Source organism: Pectinophora gossypiella, chromosome 7 (genome assembly GCF_024362695.1).
Source record: "Pectinophora gossypiella chromosome 7, ilPecGoss1.1, whole genome shotgun sequence".
Lineage (NCBI taxonomy): Eukaryota > Metazoa > Arthropoda > Insecta > Lepidoptera > Gelechiidae > Pectinophora > Pectinophora gossypiella.
The window spans coordinates 7,834,734-7,852,521 of NC_065410.1; the positions used below are offsets into that span (position 1 = coordinate 7,834,734).

The 17,788-nt window shown below is 36.2% G+C and overlaps 1 protein-coding gene across 1 annotated transcript; it reads right to left on the reverse strand.

Moving 5' to 3' along the window:
- Positions 1-11,714: 11,714 nt before the first annotated feature.
- On the reverse strand, positions 11,715-17,450 carry LOC126368027 (uncharacterized). Its single transcript, XM_050011878.1, has 9 exons — positions 17,185-17,450; positions 16,654-16,800; positions 16,088-16,240; positions 15,497-15,659; positions 14,987-15,222; positions 14,532-14,649; positions 13,758-13,948; positions 12,576-12,705; positions 11,715-12,108 (listed from the first exon to the last, which is right to left on the reverse strand). Exons 1-9 carry the CDS (start codon positions 17,320-17,322, stop codon positions 11,753-11,755), a joined length of 1,632 nt encoding a protein of 543 aa, XP_049867835.1. The 5' UTR covers positions 17,323-17,450; the 3' UTR covers positions 11,715-11,752.
- Between the last annotated feature and the right edge of the window lie 338 nt (positions 17,451-17,788).

Below are 17,788 nucleotides of genomic sequence, written 5' to 3' on the forward strand. Positions count from 1 at the left end.
TCCCACTGCTGGGCACAGGCCTCCCCTCAATCAACCGGAGGGGATATGGAGCATACTCCACTGGTGGAGGTGTTTCTACGGCTAATAGCCGGGACCAACGGCTTAACGTGCCCTCCGAAGCACAGAATCATCTTACTTTTTCAGACAATCAGGTGATTCAAGCCTGAAAACTCCTTACCAAACAAAGGACAGTCTCACAAAGTATTAAATAGTTGCCATAATACAAAAAAAATATTAGTGTATACTACAGTGGGAGCGAGACACACAGTCCGCGCTCCCAGTTACTCCTTAGCGGCTACGGCCATTTAGACTGAAGTAAGACCCAAAGAATCTAGCTCGGCACCCGACACGAACTGATGCGGGATATATAGTACCGTTCTATACCTCTTCTAGGGTCATGTTAAACAGCCTGTGTTACGTCCCACTGCTGAGCACAGACCTCCCCTTAAACGGTGGGTTTACAAAGCTTATACCATAGAATAAGAAATAATACTACGTATAGAACGGCAGCTCTCCGCTCCCCACCAGCGTCTGAGCTAGGTTTACCTCACCCCCCTTCGAACACAGACTTAAGTCATATGGCGTCAGATGTCACACACACAGATGCGTGTGTACGATAACGTTAATGTGTGGTGTCTGTGTAAAACGAGGTTGTTTGTATGAAGTATCCGGGACGCGCTTATACCGCCACGCTGCGCTGTTCCACTACGGGGAAAAGAAAGGTTGTAAAGGCAATGTCACTTCCTTAATCTTGCTTGCTTATTACTACATTCAGATCGTATGTATTGGTACACCACGATATTACACTGTAGATTAAGCCTCGACAATCCGTTGTTTACGATAGATGCTATCTTTAGATCATTACGAAATTATTAAAGTCGTAAGTTCATAAGTCAAATCAAACACACTTAATTGCACAGAAATTATTTTTAAAATTCAGACATAATACACTAATACAGTACAACCAGACGGCCTTATCGTTCTAGAGCAACCTCTACCAGGAAATTTACTAGAATTGGATGCGGGATGGTGCAACAAGAAATAAATAAAAGTAAACTAATGTTAATATTATAAATACTCTATACATATATTAATAAATACTCAATATAGAGGTAATATAATAGATATTTACCAAATTATACCTAACCATAATCTTAAGAAATATAATAATAATATGTAATAGCTATACACACATACAAAACAATTATTGATATAAATAAAATACTCTACACTAAAAAAAATACACTAATATTCGCACAGGGGTTCGAAATCTGGCAGCGGTTTTTTGAAGCTCTGAACAGAGTTAGCGACTCCGGCGGAAGCAGGTCCCGAAGGAGTTCCATATAAGCGCACAGCTTTCTCAATAATAAGTCAGTTGGTCTTATATCGAACTTACAACCCACCCGAGATAATAAGTTACTTCTTATTCTCTGCCTGCCCGGCAACGTTTCCATATGTGAGTTTATATTTACATGCTGTCAGCAATCGATCATCGAGTGGTGCATCGTATCGGCGCGGGCGCAGAAAACGTTCGCACGGTGCTTTCTCTATTTTTACTCTGACCGCAAAATATCATCTCCACCCGACTAGCGTCTCGACGGAACGGTGACTTGAAAACGGAACCAGTAAAACAATCTGTAATTAACAAGTTTAATAAAATACATACATAAACTCACGACTATTTCCCACTGGGGTAAGCAGAGACTATAGAATTCCATTTGCTTCGATCCTGACACACTTCTCTTGCTTCCTACACATTCATCAATCGCTTCATACACGCACACCGGTTCAGAGTAGATCGTTCGATTCTGCTCCGCACCACCCAAATCCAGACATATGTAAGATTGGAATTACATGCATAAACCGAAATTGCTGCTCAAAATAACACACTTTAGTTCCACAAATTGAAGAGTACCTATTTGAGAGAGATCTAAAAGTATTACAAAGGGACGGAAGAATGAAAGATACCGATCAATCTGATAATCATAATTATCTAACTTAGGTTTCCAGTACCAAATATGGGTGCAAATTATATTCTGCCTTGTGGGCTGTTCTTCCCATCTCAATAGGGATATTATTACTTACCTACGTATTTTTTTACTACGAGTACTACGTACAACTTCGCCTGAACGGACAATTTCTCTCGGTGATGGCGTATCGTCATTGGTACCTATGATCAATGTCAAAGTATAGTAAAGGGACACACACATACCTGTATCACGAATAAATAACAGGAAAAAAACGATACTAAATTTGAAATGTCACTTTGTAGTGCGTGTTAATGTAAAGATAGAGGTGTCCATCATTTTCGTACCACAAGAAAATATTTGAGGGTATGGATTCAATTTTATAAGACGTAGCTCTTCTTTTAATTGAGCCACCGTTAAGGGCGATCTGGGAGGTTAAAATGGCCACATCGAAGCAATTCATCTAAGAAAGCAAGATTGCTATTTGACATTTGTTTGTATTGCGCATTTACTTTTATATGCGCAAATATCAAATTGCAATATTGGTTTCTTAGATGAATTGCTTCGATCTGGGCATTTTAACCCCCCTGGTCACACAAATTATTTTTATGTTTTTTACACAAACTAACATTAAATTATATAATAGGAGTCAACACAAATGCCAAGTGATTTGCGATTAGAGCGCCATCTAATATAGCTTTACCTTCGCCTTCCCATTAAACTCTCGCGGCGTGGCAATGTAATGCATAACACTGAGAGTTCAATGCGTCTGTCTGAGGGAACCGTATTAAATGGTTTGCGGTGAACGAGTAGTGAGTGACGCACATCATTGCAGCGCCAATCTCGGCCTATAAAATAGGTACCCGCACTATAGCACTCTGGTGAGGAAGTGCGCGAGCTAAGAGAATGACCGACATAAACCTAAATGAACTACATAAGTCCCACTGTAGGGTACAGACCTTCAAGTATATTCGATATTTATTTATTATGTCTATTTTTCTATTGCTTGCCTCCTCTATTTCTTCTGCTAGAACAATGTTCTATGTCGTATTTCTTTAGTGAAATATAAAATAAATAAATTATAAGAAAAGAAGACATCCTTTTTGCATGTCTAACAAATCACACTTAGAATAAATTAGTTATTCTTGAATTCCTTCAGACTATCAAGAGGGTATGAATTGAACAGGATTCCTCACAATAAAACTTTAACAATGGCGTCTTCTGAAAAGTTATGCGTTAGAATTTTATTGCTCATGTCCTTTTACAAAGGAATAATTTGTTTTGAAAACTGCAGACTGCGTGGCTAGACGTGTTATATTGTGCTAAAAGAAATTGCTGGAAAGAAATATCCAGTAAAATGGTCATAGTATTGTATTGCAAATATGTACCTAAAATAATCACTTCGGTTTGTCGTTAGCAATATTTTGATTGTTTTACAGAACATTCCGAAGATCTCAAAATATTTATTTCAAATAAGTACTTAAATACAACACATGTCAAATGTTTACAATTACTTAATTGAAAAGTTGATGTGTTTTAAAAAAATACTAAGGTATTTATTACTGTTAAATTCACCTTTTATTTATTCTTCGATTAGAATAGCTCGTAGCTTTTTGTATTGTTGATGTTATATCCTTCATGTCTTGATTAAGTCAAGCTTAAGTAAAGGCCTAAATAGAACTTTGAATGTATTTTATATTATTCAATGTAAGTACAGGGCCGTTAAAAAGGCCACATCAAAGCAATTCACCTAATAAAGCAATATTGCTTTTTGACATTAATTTGTTTGCATTACGCACTTACTTCAATATGCGGTCAATTGCGCGAATTATAGGTGAATTGCTTTGATGTGGTCTTTCTAACCCCCCTGTACTTACTATCAAATGACATTAGTCATACGAGCTCCACAAAACAAAACAACCCTCTATAAATGAGACGCCAAAAAAGCATTAGTTGGCCAAACAATCTGTCCCAATGAGTTATCGTCTTCCATGGCATTACGTACACGTCTGTGTGTCAACAATGAAGTCATAATTCTTTGTCGTCGACGGCCCACGCCACGATGTCTGCAGGAGGGTGGAGCATGGAATGTGACATGGGAAGACATACCACGGTAAGGTGGCGCGTCTGTGATATAAGCTCACTACTATATCCCAAATGTCCATCCAGATACATCCATAGACAAACTAAGTACACCTACACCTCACCGAGCTTTCTGTTATCTTACTGTTTCTATGCGCGGTATTAATAAACTAATCTCAGCTGAGACTGCCCTCAACACCATGCTCAAGTCCTTGTTTTTATATACGAACTGTCACATTGACATGATCGTGAGGGCAGTCACAAAGCTGAGTTTAGTTTATTAATACCACCCTAGTGTCTGCGTTATGTATCTCACGTCGATAGGTAATCATTCAGGATAGGAAGAGTCAAGCAAACACATAGAAGACACTTGCACCTATATGGTGAGAGGTTACCAGCTCATCTCTTATACATAGCTACATTAAGTATGTATGTTACTGCACAAAATATTATAGTTCATCATATTGCAAAAGACACATGTAGAGAGATAGGTACTCGTAAAGGAAATAGCGCTGCAAGAGAATATAAACTTTTTAGATTGATAACATAAACAGTCTGTATACCTCCCTCCCCTCACTCAACCCGAGATAGAGCAGAATATGCTCCATAGCTTACTCCATTACGCTGCTCCACTGCTAGTTGGTTTAGGTGTTTTACGGCTAGTATCCGAGACCAACGGCTTAACGCACCTTCCGAAGCACGGGATCATCTTTTTCGGACAATCAGGTGATTCAAGCCTGCAATGTCCTTACCAAATAAAGGACAGACTCAGGATATGATTTCGACAATGTTCTCGTCGGGAACGGGACCCCGACCTCCATATCGTGAGCCCACGAGACCACGGAGACTGTTTCATAATAGGTAATTACAATTTGTCACGCGACGCAATAATATAAGGGCACAGCTAAACACCTCTCTAGAATGAGTATTCTACCAAAATAGTCTTCCCAACACTATATACTGCAATTATCCTGATTCATGAAGTGTAAAATTTTTAAGTGCAAAAGTTTTCGTCAGTCGTATCATTAATAATTCATCGGACAAATTAGCATGAACTGAATCCGTTTGTGAGCACAAGGTAATGTGCTGTTTAAGTCAGATTTTTAAGTAGACATTTTTATAAGTTCTTTATTTAAAAAGGGCCCACATAAGCATTATACAAGGTGTGAACAGTAAAATGTTTTGCTAAAGATATGACACATGTTTCTTTCTTTCTAAATAGGTATCTTTTACCATCGGTTTAGATAGGGACATCTGTAGTGTAGGTACTTACATTTGTTTTTCGATATTTACTAGCTTACTTCAGAAATAAATAACACCTACAACAATTTTAGTAGGTACCTAAAGTTCGTGACATTGATACAGTTTACGGTTAAATAGCGAAATATTAGGTACAATCAAAGAGCAAAGTGCAGTTACTGTGCCCAGCGAATTATTTGTAAACTGTGGTGAGTTGTCATAATTATAAAATTTATGTTTTTGTACGTGTTTTTGGTCTATTATAGAAACGACATGTAACCATAGGAGGTCTTAAGTGCAACCAGCTAATTTATTACTTTTCAAAAAACTCATTGGACTTTTGCACCTCATCGTACATATTTTTTAGCAGGTTTGTGTTAGTAGATAAAATGTAAAGTACACAAACATACGACGAAAACGTGCTTAACTCTACCTATCCTATTTATTTGTAGATTTATTCATGAAATTCATTTATTTTGGTGAACACTATTAATTTCATATATTAATATTTAAGTGATCTTTAATAATATGACCATAGAAATGCTATCAAAAGACGATGAAAAGCTTTACTACTTATACCTAAATGCTTTAGAAACAGAGTTGAGTAAGGTCTAAAATATGTCACAACACTCACAACCCGCGTCTTCACTCCACTCAGTAATAGCCAAATGCTTTATGACTGTTTTTCATCTATAAATTATTAAAGGAAAAAGAGTAGAAAGATATATAGCGTAGTTGAACAACAGTAAATTGGTTGTGAGTACTTTCAGAGTCGTTTTTCACTGGAGTTTTGCTGAATCAATTCTTGTCAACTTCTTGTATTTCTTGTCAAATTTTTGTCATCGATTTATAGAAATAGCTTAGTAATTTTTGTTTCCCAAATAACCAAATAAGTTCAGAAGTCTTATACCCAATAGGTAAACACGGTGGCCCAAACATGTTGGTGGTTCAAAATGAAAAAATTGCCCATTGGCTACCAGAGACACCTCATGATAGTATCAAAGATTACCACCACTTCTTCTATCGTGTGGGTTGTGAGATGGATTACCTACTACTCATCAACCCTCATCAACCCTGGTGTCAGGGTTACTATAGAGCCGCCAAATTTAGTAGAACTACAAAGATTGTTTAAAGGAGTTTTTACTACCGACTGAAAGCCCTCAGCCGTGCCCTCAGCAAAGCTCGCTATTTGTCCGGACTACAAAATTTGTTCTTACATTAACCAAATCCCCACAGCTCTTACCTAATACTCAGTGGACTCATACATCAAACCGAATCCCTACTGCTGACATGGCGTCGATACCTCGGCGCCGCTTCAATCATCGACATTCCGACAGACATGTTCTCTGTAAAGACTCATTGTACCACATTGAATAACCGATTGATTGCATTATGTCGGAAATCGGCTGGTTTATAATAAATAATCACAGGAAATTGTTGTCGAGCTGCGATTCGTAACGATTTTCAGTTACTATCATGATTTGTATGTCGTTCTGAGAATATGTGATTCAATATGTGCAGAAAATCATAAAGGAGCACTTACCTACATACGAAACAAGGAAAAGCCATACGTACGTAAGCACAAGTAATGAAGATTATATCTACTTACAAGCTGATCACTCGTCACCAAACTGAGTAGTCTTCAAAAAAAGAAAAGAGTATTTAAAGATTGTTTTTTTTTAGTTAAAGAGTATTTCTATTTATATTTCTTAAATTAAAAAATAATATGCTTATCTATAAATAAAAATAAATAAATAAACAGTAACAGAATTATTACGTAAGTAGGTATTATTATTATAGGTACTACTTAGGTAAGTAGAAAAGTCTAAAAAAATAAACGTAACATAAACAGCCTATATCGTACGTCCCACTGCTGGGCCCAGGCCTCCCCTCAATCAACCGGGGTATGGAGCTAAAGAATAAAAGAAACATTTATTAATAAGTAAGTTAAAGTAGACAACATGTCTGATATCACACATACATAATTAAGTAGATACGTATTAAGTACAAGACATTTTCCAAATTAGCTACCGTAACTGCACAGTTGAAGATTGAAGGCTTAAGCAAAACAAGTAACAAAGCTGCAAGTTTATTTAAGTGTAGAAAATAATGGAGAAAAAGTTACAAAAGAAAAGCCATTAAAACAAGTTGATAGTAAGTTCTTCGTAGTCAGCAGGATACTCGTAGTCGCAGGCGCGGATCCGGAAACACATTTTGGGGGGTCAGTAGGTCAGTTCGGCGGTCAGTAATGTAATAATTACGCTATACCTCGGGTCCAATGCATCGGGATCAGTAAATGTAATAATACATCGGGTGAGCGAGGCCATGATTTCACCACACATTTTATATACTAGGTACTTAAAATTTTGTGCGCCGCAAGGCAAACATAAAGAACCTATAATGTGAACACTGTATTTCTATTTATATTCATCATAAACTGCCTATATACGTCCCACTGCTGGGCACAGGCCTCCCCTCAATCAACCGGAGGGGGTATGGAGCATACTCCACCACGCTGCTCCACTGCGGGTTGGTGGAGAGGAGAGGAGGATTTATATTACTCATGTTTAAGCAAATAAATTATCGTTATCTTTTTTTTATCTTTTATACCTCTAGGTACTCCACCATGAAGCCCTACTGCGGGTTTAATGGTAAAAGATGGTGATGGTGGTCAAAAACGCGTCGAACCCACGAACCATGTCTTAGGGCCCCTGAAAAACAGAAATTTTCGATAGTACCAAACTCTAGTGTATTTCGTAATAATAAGTGTGGTTCGGAAAGAAAAGTAACGGCCCCGATGACCCCCATAATTCCCCCTAGATCCGCATCTGGAGAGGTCTCCGAGCAAATAAATAAGTAAGATCCAGCCAGGCACGGTTCCAAAACTACGCTACTTCAGACTCGTGGATAGGGACAGAGGCAAAAACGTGGCGCCTCTCTTACACCGACATGTAACACGGATTGTGAAGGAACTTACCGGGTGAGAGCCTTCAGCGCTCCCCATTTGTACGGCCAAGTAGTTAATGCCATCTGCGGCAAATCTACAATAAGTCACGTTAAAAAAAATGTGAAGGAACTGCTAAAAGTAGTTGATAACGCAAACATATTATATATAGCCTTATGCACGTCTGAATGCTGGACACAGGACTCCCTGCAATCCATCGAAGAGGGAAGAGCAGACACCAACACGCTGCTCCTACCATTACGAATTGGTGGAGATGTTTAGGCTAGTAGCCTTAGGTAGTAGGTAATAGGTAGGTACGAGTACCATTCGTGTATTTAAATAGAATAGAATAGAATAGAAAAGGTTTATTATAAAAGGACGCCACACACAAAAAAAAGTCAACAACATCATATCAAATTTCCACTAAAACAATTACAAAAAAGCAAGACGGATGTTTGTCGAAATGACCATAAGGTGGTGGTGGACGTCCTGAGATAAAAGGGCCTCACTCAGCACAAGTCGCGGCGTGAACCACGACGCTGGTATTATGTGGACCCTGTTAGGTGACGCACGAACATCGTATTCCATAAACATGTTATTTTTTTTATTCCATAAACATTTTATTTGCCAGTTCTCAAGCGCCCGAAGAACTCGCGACTCTTGATACTGTTAATAACCGTGAAGTACTCACCAGAAAATTTATATCTAGGACCCCTTGAACTACAGCAACTCTAGTGATAATAGGTACTATATACCTACATACTTAAACCTGGGGATGTACTTAAAAATGGTTTAGTACGATCTACTCCGAACCGCAGCGTGCGTGTATGAAACGATTGATTAATGTAGAAGTAAGAAAAAGGATGATCGATCTGCTTACCCCGGTGGAAAATAGGCGTGAGTTCATGTATGTATATAAACTACTATGTATCTGACAGCAGCATTTTACGGGTACATTTATAAATAGGTCATTTTCTACCATAGTTCACGTTTTCACTAACACAAGTTGGCTTGACCGTTATAAACAGCAATACTGGTTACCACCTATCAAGTTGGCCTAACAGAAAGCTCGCTGAGGAAGGTGTACGTACTTAGTACATCAGGTACTCATCTTGCGATGTATCTCTGACTACCCCGATTGAGATATAGCCGTGAGCTTAGTACATTATGTTACTCTGAAAGGCACGCGCTTATGAAAAGATTGATGGATGGTGCTAATTCCTGTAAATACCATCTAATTTTATTTTAAGTTATATCTGTCATTTTCTTATCCGCCGAAAAGGAAAGGGACGGGTAATCGACAAGCATAAAATTTATGGAACACACGTCAATTTTAAGCACAAATCTAAACCAACCGTCTAAAAATTTTACATCCGTCAATAACCCGACACAGTTAAGTAGACAGCACGTCAACAGATTGCATACCAGCGACGTACCTTTTGATTCACCCGGGTTATTCATTCATTCACTCATTCTTCCTAAAATTAAGAGCTGTGAATCATCCGTCCCTTTCCTTTTCGACGGATATGAAAATGACGGATATAACTTTAAATAAAATTAGGCGGTGTCTGCAGGAATCGGGGGCAGGAATGTGGAAGTAAATCGAATTCCATAGTTTCTGCTTAACCCGGAGAAAAATAGGCGTGCATTAACTTAGCGTATGTAACCTATGTACCTACCAACAGCATTTGATGGACACATTTATAAATAGGTCATATTCTACCTATTAGATACACTTGGTTGTGAGCACGACAGGCGTCGCGTCGTCGCGTCGCGCAGGTGCCGGCGCCGACACAACCCGACACCGCTGTAAACATCCACTCTATAGGTACCTAGCTACCCTGCTATACCTACCTGGCTGGCCCAGATAACGCAGACAAATTAAGACGCGAGAAAAATAAAGCGTCACCTTGAACTTACAGACAGGCCGTAAAAACAGCAATATAACAACAATATCTAGTTAGACAAGTACCTACTAGATAGAACACAAGGAACATACCAAATGTCCAAAAGTCGTTAGAAAAATAACTTGGTCCCTGTGCTGGGAGGTTTTCTGGCCATGTCTTTCCCTCAGCGTTACAGATTCCGACGTGGTAGTAGTTTTACAGCTAATTACATAATGGTGCTAATTCCTGTAAATACCATCTAATTTTATTTTAAGTTATATCTGTCCTTTTCTTATCCGCCGAAAAGGAAAGGGACGGGTAATCGACAAGCATAAAATTTATGGAACACACGTCAATTTTAAGCACAAATCTAAACCAACCGTCTAAAAATTTTACGTCAGTCAATAACCCGACACATTAATTTACTCATTCTTCCTAAAATTAAGAGCTGTGAATCATCCGTCCCTTTCCTTTTCGACGGATACGAAAATGACGGATATAACCTAAAATAAAATTAGGCGGTGTCTGCAGGAATCGGGGCCAATATGTAATTTAATTTTTAACGTTCAAAAAGCGCTAACTTTATAAGCCAATTTTGAAAAGTAAATATTTTTGAATTTTTTGACTTGGAATTAATTAATATGGCATTTGTCTTTTTTCTTTAAGTATCAGAACTTTAGCCAGAGTAAACATTTGACTTTTTGTAATTATTTCTTTTTATTTTGGTGCAATAAAGTGTATTTGTATTGTATTGTATTGTAACATTAATACATAAATACATACATAAACTCACGCCTATTTCCCACTGGGGTAAGCAGAGACTATAGAATTTCATTTGCTTTGATCCTGACACACTTCTCTTGCTTCCTCCACATTCATCAATGGTTTCATACGCATAACATTAATATACGTAGATAAATAGTGCAGGTGTGGATTAGCTGCGGGCACACCAGTATGGTTAGTTTTTCAGTAGAAAATTATCAAAAGTACAAAGTCATTTCGACGTATTTATCTTCAAACAAAAATTGCTAATTCAAATTCAGCATACATACATACGATCACGCCTTTTTCCTATTGGGGTAGGCAGAGATCACAGAATTCCACTTACTACGATCCTGACACACCACTTTCTCTTCCTCCACTCTCATCAAACATTTCATGCATGCTCGCCGGCTTAGAGAAGTGCAAATTGAGACAGTCACACACGCAGATTTTGATAATAACGACTAGTCATAGTCTACTAATAGTAGAACATTTTCCCTCTTGATATCGAAGTCTAATGATGTACCTACCTAATATAATAGGTACAACTTGTAACCATACTTGACATTAGACGTCTATAAGAGGGAAAATGTTTTATTAACAATTTTCTCGGTAATTTTTTTTTTTCATTCTTTTCGGCGAATTGAGTGGTTAAAAAGGCCACATCGAAGCAATTCATCTAAAAAGGAATATTGCTATTTGACATTTCTTCGCATTGAGCACTTACTTTTATATACGCAAATGTCAAATTGCTATATTGCTTTTCTATATGAATTGTTTCGATGTGGCATTTTTAACCGCCCAGGTCTTGGGTAGTAGAAGTAAACAAGAAAATGAAATGTAATAAATATTTTAATTCGCTTAGCATTTACTTATAAGGTAAGCGCTCCAAATATTGGAAATGCACTTGTTTTGCTTAGTCTATACCTAAATCTATTCAAGAGTCCACTTGCTGCCACCACATTTGACTGACTAGTAACACTGTACACTGGCTTCCTGCGCACTGGTATGTCTTTAGACCTACAATTTTTTATTCTTATACTGATGGACCGGTCTAACTTGAACTTAGTCGGCTCGAAGAACGCGTCCTTAGGAATCTTGATATAAGGTTTATTGTTAGTTGGCACAAGACGTAGTTTAGGCCGCCGCATGACTGGTCGGAGTGGGAGGTAGGAAAAATCTTCATCATTTGTCTTCTCTGCGGTGGATTCTTCGTTTGAGACTGGTTCTAGAAGATAAAATATAGTAAGTTCGCAAAACCAAATAAAAAAAAATCTTGAATAATTATGAGACTGATTTTCATAGGGATCCCTGCTCCAATTTTTTTATTTAATTTAGAATAATTATTTATCTGTTAACATATATTTGTACTTATACCTACTTATAAAAAGCTCAAGCAGAGTTTTGTCAGAATGAGTTATAATAAAATTATTTCAGCAGTTTCCAATTGTTCATTGTCAGTCAGCCCGGTAAATATCCATGTTTACAGCTTACTATAGACTATAAAAACAATTACATTTCTTATATAATATTTATTACCCCCTCCGGTTGGTTGACGGGAGGCCTGTGCCCAGCAGTGGGACGTATATAGGCAGTTTATTATAATATTTATTAGTAAATTGGCTGGTTTATTTGATGTTTTTTATGTTAAAATAAATAAATAAAAAAAAAAAAAAAAAAAAACGCGTTTGTTACCTTTATAAGGGAATATAGTCCGTCTTGGCATGATGGAGTCGCCGAGTATCTCATACAGGGTGTAATCCGTCATCACGTAATCTTCCAGGTGGGTCGTGGGCTCGGAGCGAAGGAGACTCGTCGACGCATCCTGAACAAAAAATATGTATTATTCTATGAGAATATTTTAATGATCATCACTAATTTAAGAGCCACGCTCTTGTCGGGGCAACATTCTCCATCCTACTTTTAATAGATACGATTTTTCTTTATATTAAATGATCACCAAAAAAATAATTATAATTAAAGTTTATCATCAAAAAGATAGGTACATCTATATAAATATGTTCTTAAAAGATATAAATACTTCGGGAATAACAAATAAAAACTTCTCTTGCATTTATAATGCAGAATTCTGAATCTTATATTTAAATTAAACTATAAAACGCGCTTTATATAATTATCAATATTTATTATAATTATTATCGTTTTATTTGTTTAGTACTATATTTATTATGATAAAAGACAATATTTCACTTTTAATAGTCTACTGTGGAATATTAAATATAGGTAATAAAAATACAGAGAACTATAATTAATATAAATCAATAGAGAAACTAGTGAACCTTGTAACGATACTTGACAAATAGTTAATATAAATCATGACTGCGATCCCTATTGGTATGGGCAGAACACTAGTAAAGACAACTTCCATGCACTTTTAATACTAGGTCTTAAGACGAATATTGTAAGGCAATAATATACTTTGTATACAAGGAAAATCATGTAAGAAAATGCCTCGCCGGTTATAGTTATAGATTATTGTATAGGAATATACGTTGACAAATGTGGACCATACCGAAACTACGCCAAAATTGTACAGTACTTACGTGTAGATCGCAATCCAGGTTTAGACGTAAAGAATTTTCTAAGGACGAAATTAGAGCACTTTTAAAGAAGCTTTTATTGAATACCGAAATCTACGCCAACGAAGTCGTTGGAGGAAAACTACAACGTAACGTAACTAAACGTAGTCGTTGCATGAGTTATGTGAGGGGCCTACAGCGGCTCAATAATAACCCTGACACCACGGTTAATGGGGTTGGTAATCCACCTCATAATCCACACGATAGTAGAAGACGGAAAACCAATCAATAAAATAATAAAATCTTCATATAATTTTAACCAATGACCAACACTCACAATGATTGCTTCTCTGAGATCCGTCTGCAGTCTACTCCTGTTCATGTGTATGCATTCGTCCAAATGGTCCAAATGTTCGCCCAAACATTCCACCAACGCCTGTCGTCCTAACGCGAGGACGCATTTGATCATTGGCGCAGTCAGCCTTTCTTTCGTGCCTTGTGATAAGTAGTCGAAGAGTATTCCTTTTCCTGAAATCGAAATACAATAGTTTAATTCAAGTTTACATTTCCCACACATGTATATTTTTTTTTTATTCACGAAATGTTTTTGCCCTATGGTTTGATGCAACACACCAGACTCAAAAACGGAAAATAAGTAATGACAGTTATTCTAAGAACTCTGAAACTTCACACAATATCATGCAGACTGTTGGCCAAACTTAAAAATGTTTAACTATCTAATAGGCTAGTTTCCAACTAGTCAAAACAGGTCCTTTTTACTAAACGGCAAAACATTAAATTTATATGAAAAAGCACATTGTGACGTCACAGAAAAACGTGAAATGGCGGACTTATTATTATGTTTCTTTTGATTAAAATCATAAATAAGTTAAATAGAAAAAGAAATGTTTTTCGTTAGCTTTAGTTAAATCTGTCTTTATTTAGTAATGAGAATTTCATGATTTATCTTGAATCTAGTAGACGACCAATTGAAAGTTTTCATAACAACGCATCATAGTAATAGAATGTGAAATTGCTTAAATCCCATACTATTAGCTCAATATGTTACAAAGTGGATCCTCTGTTTTCCTTATGATACTTGATATCTTACCTATTGCTATAAAAGATGGCCATGTCCTCGTTATTTTAGTCAGTATAGTGACCATTTTATCAGCGAGTGAACCATTACCAAGTATATTTGAGACCATCACTGGAAACAACCGTTGAAACTGAAAAAAAAAACATTTTTTTTTACTTTTGTGTTTTAAAGGAATGGAGAGTGTAAAAAGGAACGACGACGTGGGTGCGCGTGAAAAACTGTTTTAGAATATTTAAATAATATTATTAAGTGTTTTTCGTGTTATCTGCAAAATTTAGTGGTAAAAATAAATAAATTATGTAAATTTAAGATGTTTTTTTGTTTTTGCTCCCTTCCACATTTCCCACATATAAATTTTTTTACTCCCTCATATTTTACACACTAATTTTAGAAACTAATTAATATAAGACGCATGCTCTATCAAAATCAATTTGACGGATTTCATATTAGTACGTAATATGACTAACCTGTTGCTGAATATTTGTGTCTAAGCTGCAAGGATTTGAACAAAGTGCGTCAACCATGTCCAAGACGTTTGACTGTAGAGGTTTCTTCGCTGGAACGTTGAGAGCATTCAAGTTGTCATCATTGAGTACTAATACTGCTAAGTTGAAGAGGTTGGGGAATATGGGCCCAATCCGTGTGTTGGTTGTCAAGTCTTCTACTGCTATCTCTTTTGGTTTTTTCCTAAGGTTTAATATAGCTGGAAACAAGTATCAGAAGGTATTATAATGTGACTTGCGAGCGTGTAGTAACGAGGATAAAGCCAGACCTTATTAGGCAGCTAGACTGGGATAACCCGGAAATTAATATAATAAAATAAAATCCAATTAGAAATACTATTTTTTGCACTTTTACCTAATCTACAAAATAATTTAATTGATTATTAAAAAAACGATATATATATAGAGCACTTAAATGAAAGAGAAAATACATAACATATTAAGGACTTTATTGCACACACAGGAAATACTTACCTCTAGCAACTTTAGTGTAGTAATTCTGCAAGTTGACACTAATATTACTGTTGTTATTGAGACTCTTTTCATCAGTGATCCATTCTACAGAGACGGTGGGCAGTGTGGAGAACACGTAACTTTGAGGTATTAGCGCGAAGTCCGCCACATTTAGAAGACTCTCCTACAAATTAAATAGCTTATTTGAAACAACACATTCGATGATTCACTACAATAATTGTTTTTTAAATGCACCATTTCTTTCTATGTATAAAAATTAATTAAGTATGTACAATCAAAGAGCAAAGGAACAGTCACAGCCTAAGAATCATTATGCCGTGCAGAATGCACCATATTTCATTGTGTGTATTGTCAAATACCACATTCTTTTTAACATATATATACTTGTTATCTACATGAGACTATTGATCTAATGTAATCTCAAGAATTCAACCAGATTTGATTTGTAAAGCTCAACAAAATAAAATATGTTTTATGACAACTAACATAGCGTAAAGGGGAACCCCTTTGTATATATGGAAAATGAACTGTCTAATAATATTAAACAATAAGGCTGTACTTTATTATTATTAAAGATAAGGCTGTACTTACAACTTGACAGCAAAGTTTCTCGTCCCCAATAGGAGCATATGTAGCAGCACAAGCACCCACAACAGGACTGGTGTCAGCCAACATGAGAGCCGTGTTAACGTCCGACCCGTCCACTCGAGACTTTTTCATCATCTCACTGTGTAGGGCAATTGTCTGAAAAAATTCAAAAGTTGGATTATTTCCATTTAGTTTGGACTAGTATTGAGTTTTCTTATATTATGATCCTATAACCAGCATTGTTACTTATTTACCTGATAGCAACACTGCTAATACTTTTTGAATCTTATAAGTCACAAGAGATTAAATGTGTCAATGTTAAGCATATAAATAAAGCACATTTCTCTGGTTCATAACATGTGTAATTAAAATAGGTACATAAACTATTTCTGATCAAAAATAATGGTATCAATTCCAGAGAAACTTAGCAGTATATCTTTAAACATAAAAATTCTCCCTAAGATATGACTTAGTAAGTAATTATTTTAAATCAAGACTGCTTTTTTATTTTTTTTATTATTATTATTAACTCTTATGTCTATAATTATTATAATATTTTTTTAACTCACAGAAATCATCTGCCGGAGTTTGTAACTGACATCCTCAGCTAAGTTAGTGGCCGCTTCAGCATTGATCTCGGCACCGACCTGCTCCGCCATGCACTGCACTGAGTCTGGGCCAATGCCCGCAAATTTACCCTGTGATGAACCTCCATCCTGTTGACAGATCATTTCAAATATAGAATAGAATCTTCTGGAAGGCATATATGTCACAGATTTTTAAACAAAAAATAAGTGTTAATAATAAACTATTGGTGTTTAGTATTACAATTAATAAATATACCTACATAGAATTTAAAATGCTTTGATTGTGAACCTTTGAATTCACCATTCCCAAATCAAGTATGTGTTTAAGTTATAGGAAATGATTATTGCAATTCTAAAGAGGCTGAAAACAACCCAAATAAAATACCACGTTATTATTACAGTAGTAATTTAATGTAACTCATAAAAACTGTCAAAGTTATCATTAGGACAGCTTTTCATGGTCAATGGCGAAGTGGTAGTTCAGTTATATGTAAATGGAACTTTAATACTTGCCTTTTCAGTCAAGGGAGGAGTATCACACTGGCTAGAGCCTCCAGATTCAGAAGTAACAGACTTGTTTTTGTCGCGGTCCCGGGTGCTGTTCGACTTTTTCGAATGATTTTTATTACTCGACGAGGCCGTGTTAGACATATTTCTTCAAGTCACACGTTACTGATGGATACTACAACCACATGATAAGCATATCCACATAAAACAAGCGTTTTCTCAATAAATATGCCCTAAAAATTAAAGAAGACAACAAACAACCCTCCGGGCAAAATGCGAAACGCCAAATTGACATTGTTTCTTTTAAATTGTCAAAACGTTTATTTTCTGGCGTGGATAAAAGATTTTTTAGACTACATATTTGTACTATAAAAATAATTCAAATATCTATATATTTCAACGTATATTATAGATAGAATATATTATATTTATTATACTTGAATCCATTTAAATGAAGGCCTACAATAATAACATTAAGACGATTGCTGCACGGCTTTGCGTTTCCCTTTCCATTTGCTTTCCACATAATGATAAACAAGTTTAAAAAATAAACGAACTTTTTTTAAGTTTTTGATGTAGGTTTAGGCGGGAATTCACAACTTGCTTGCAG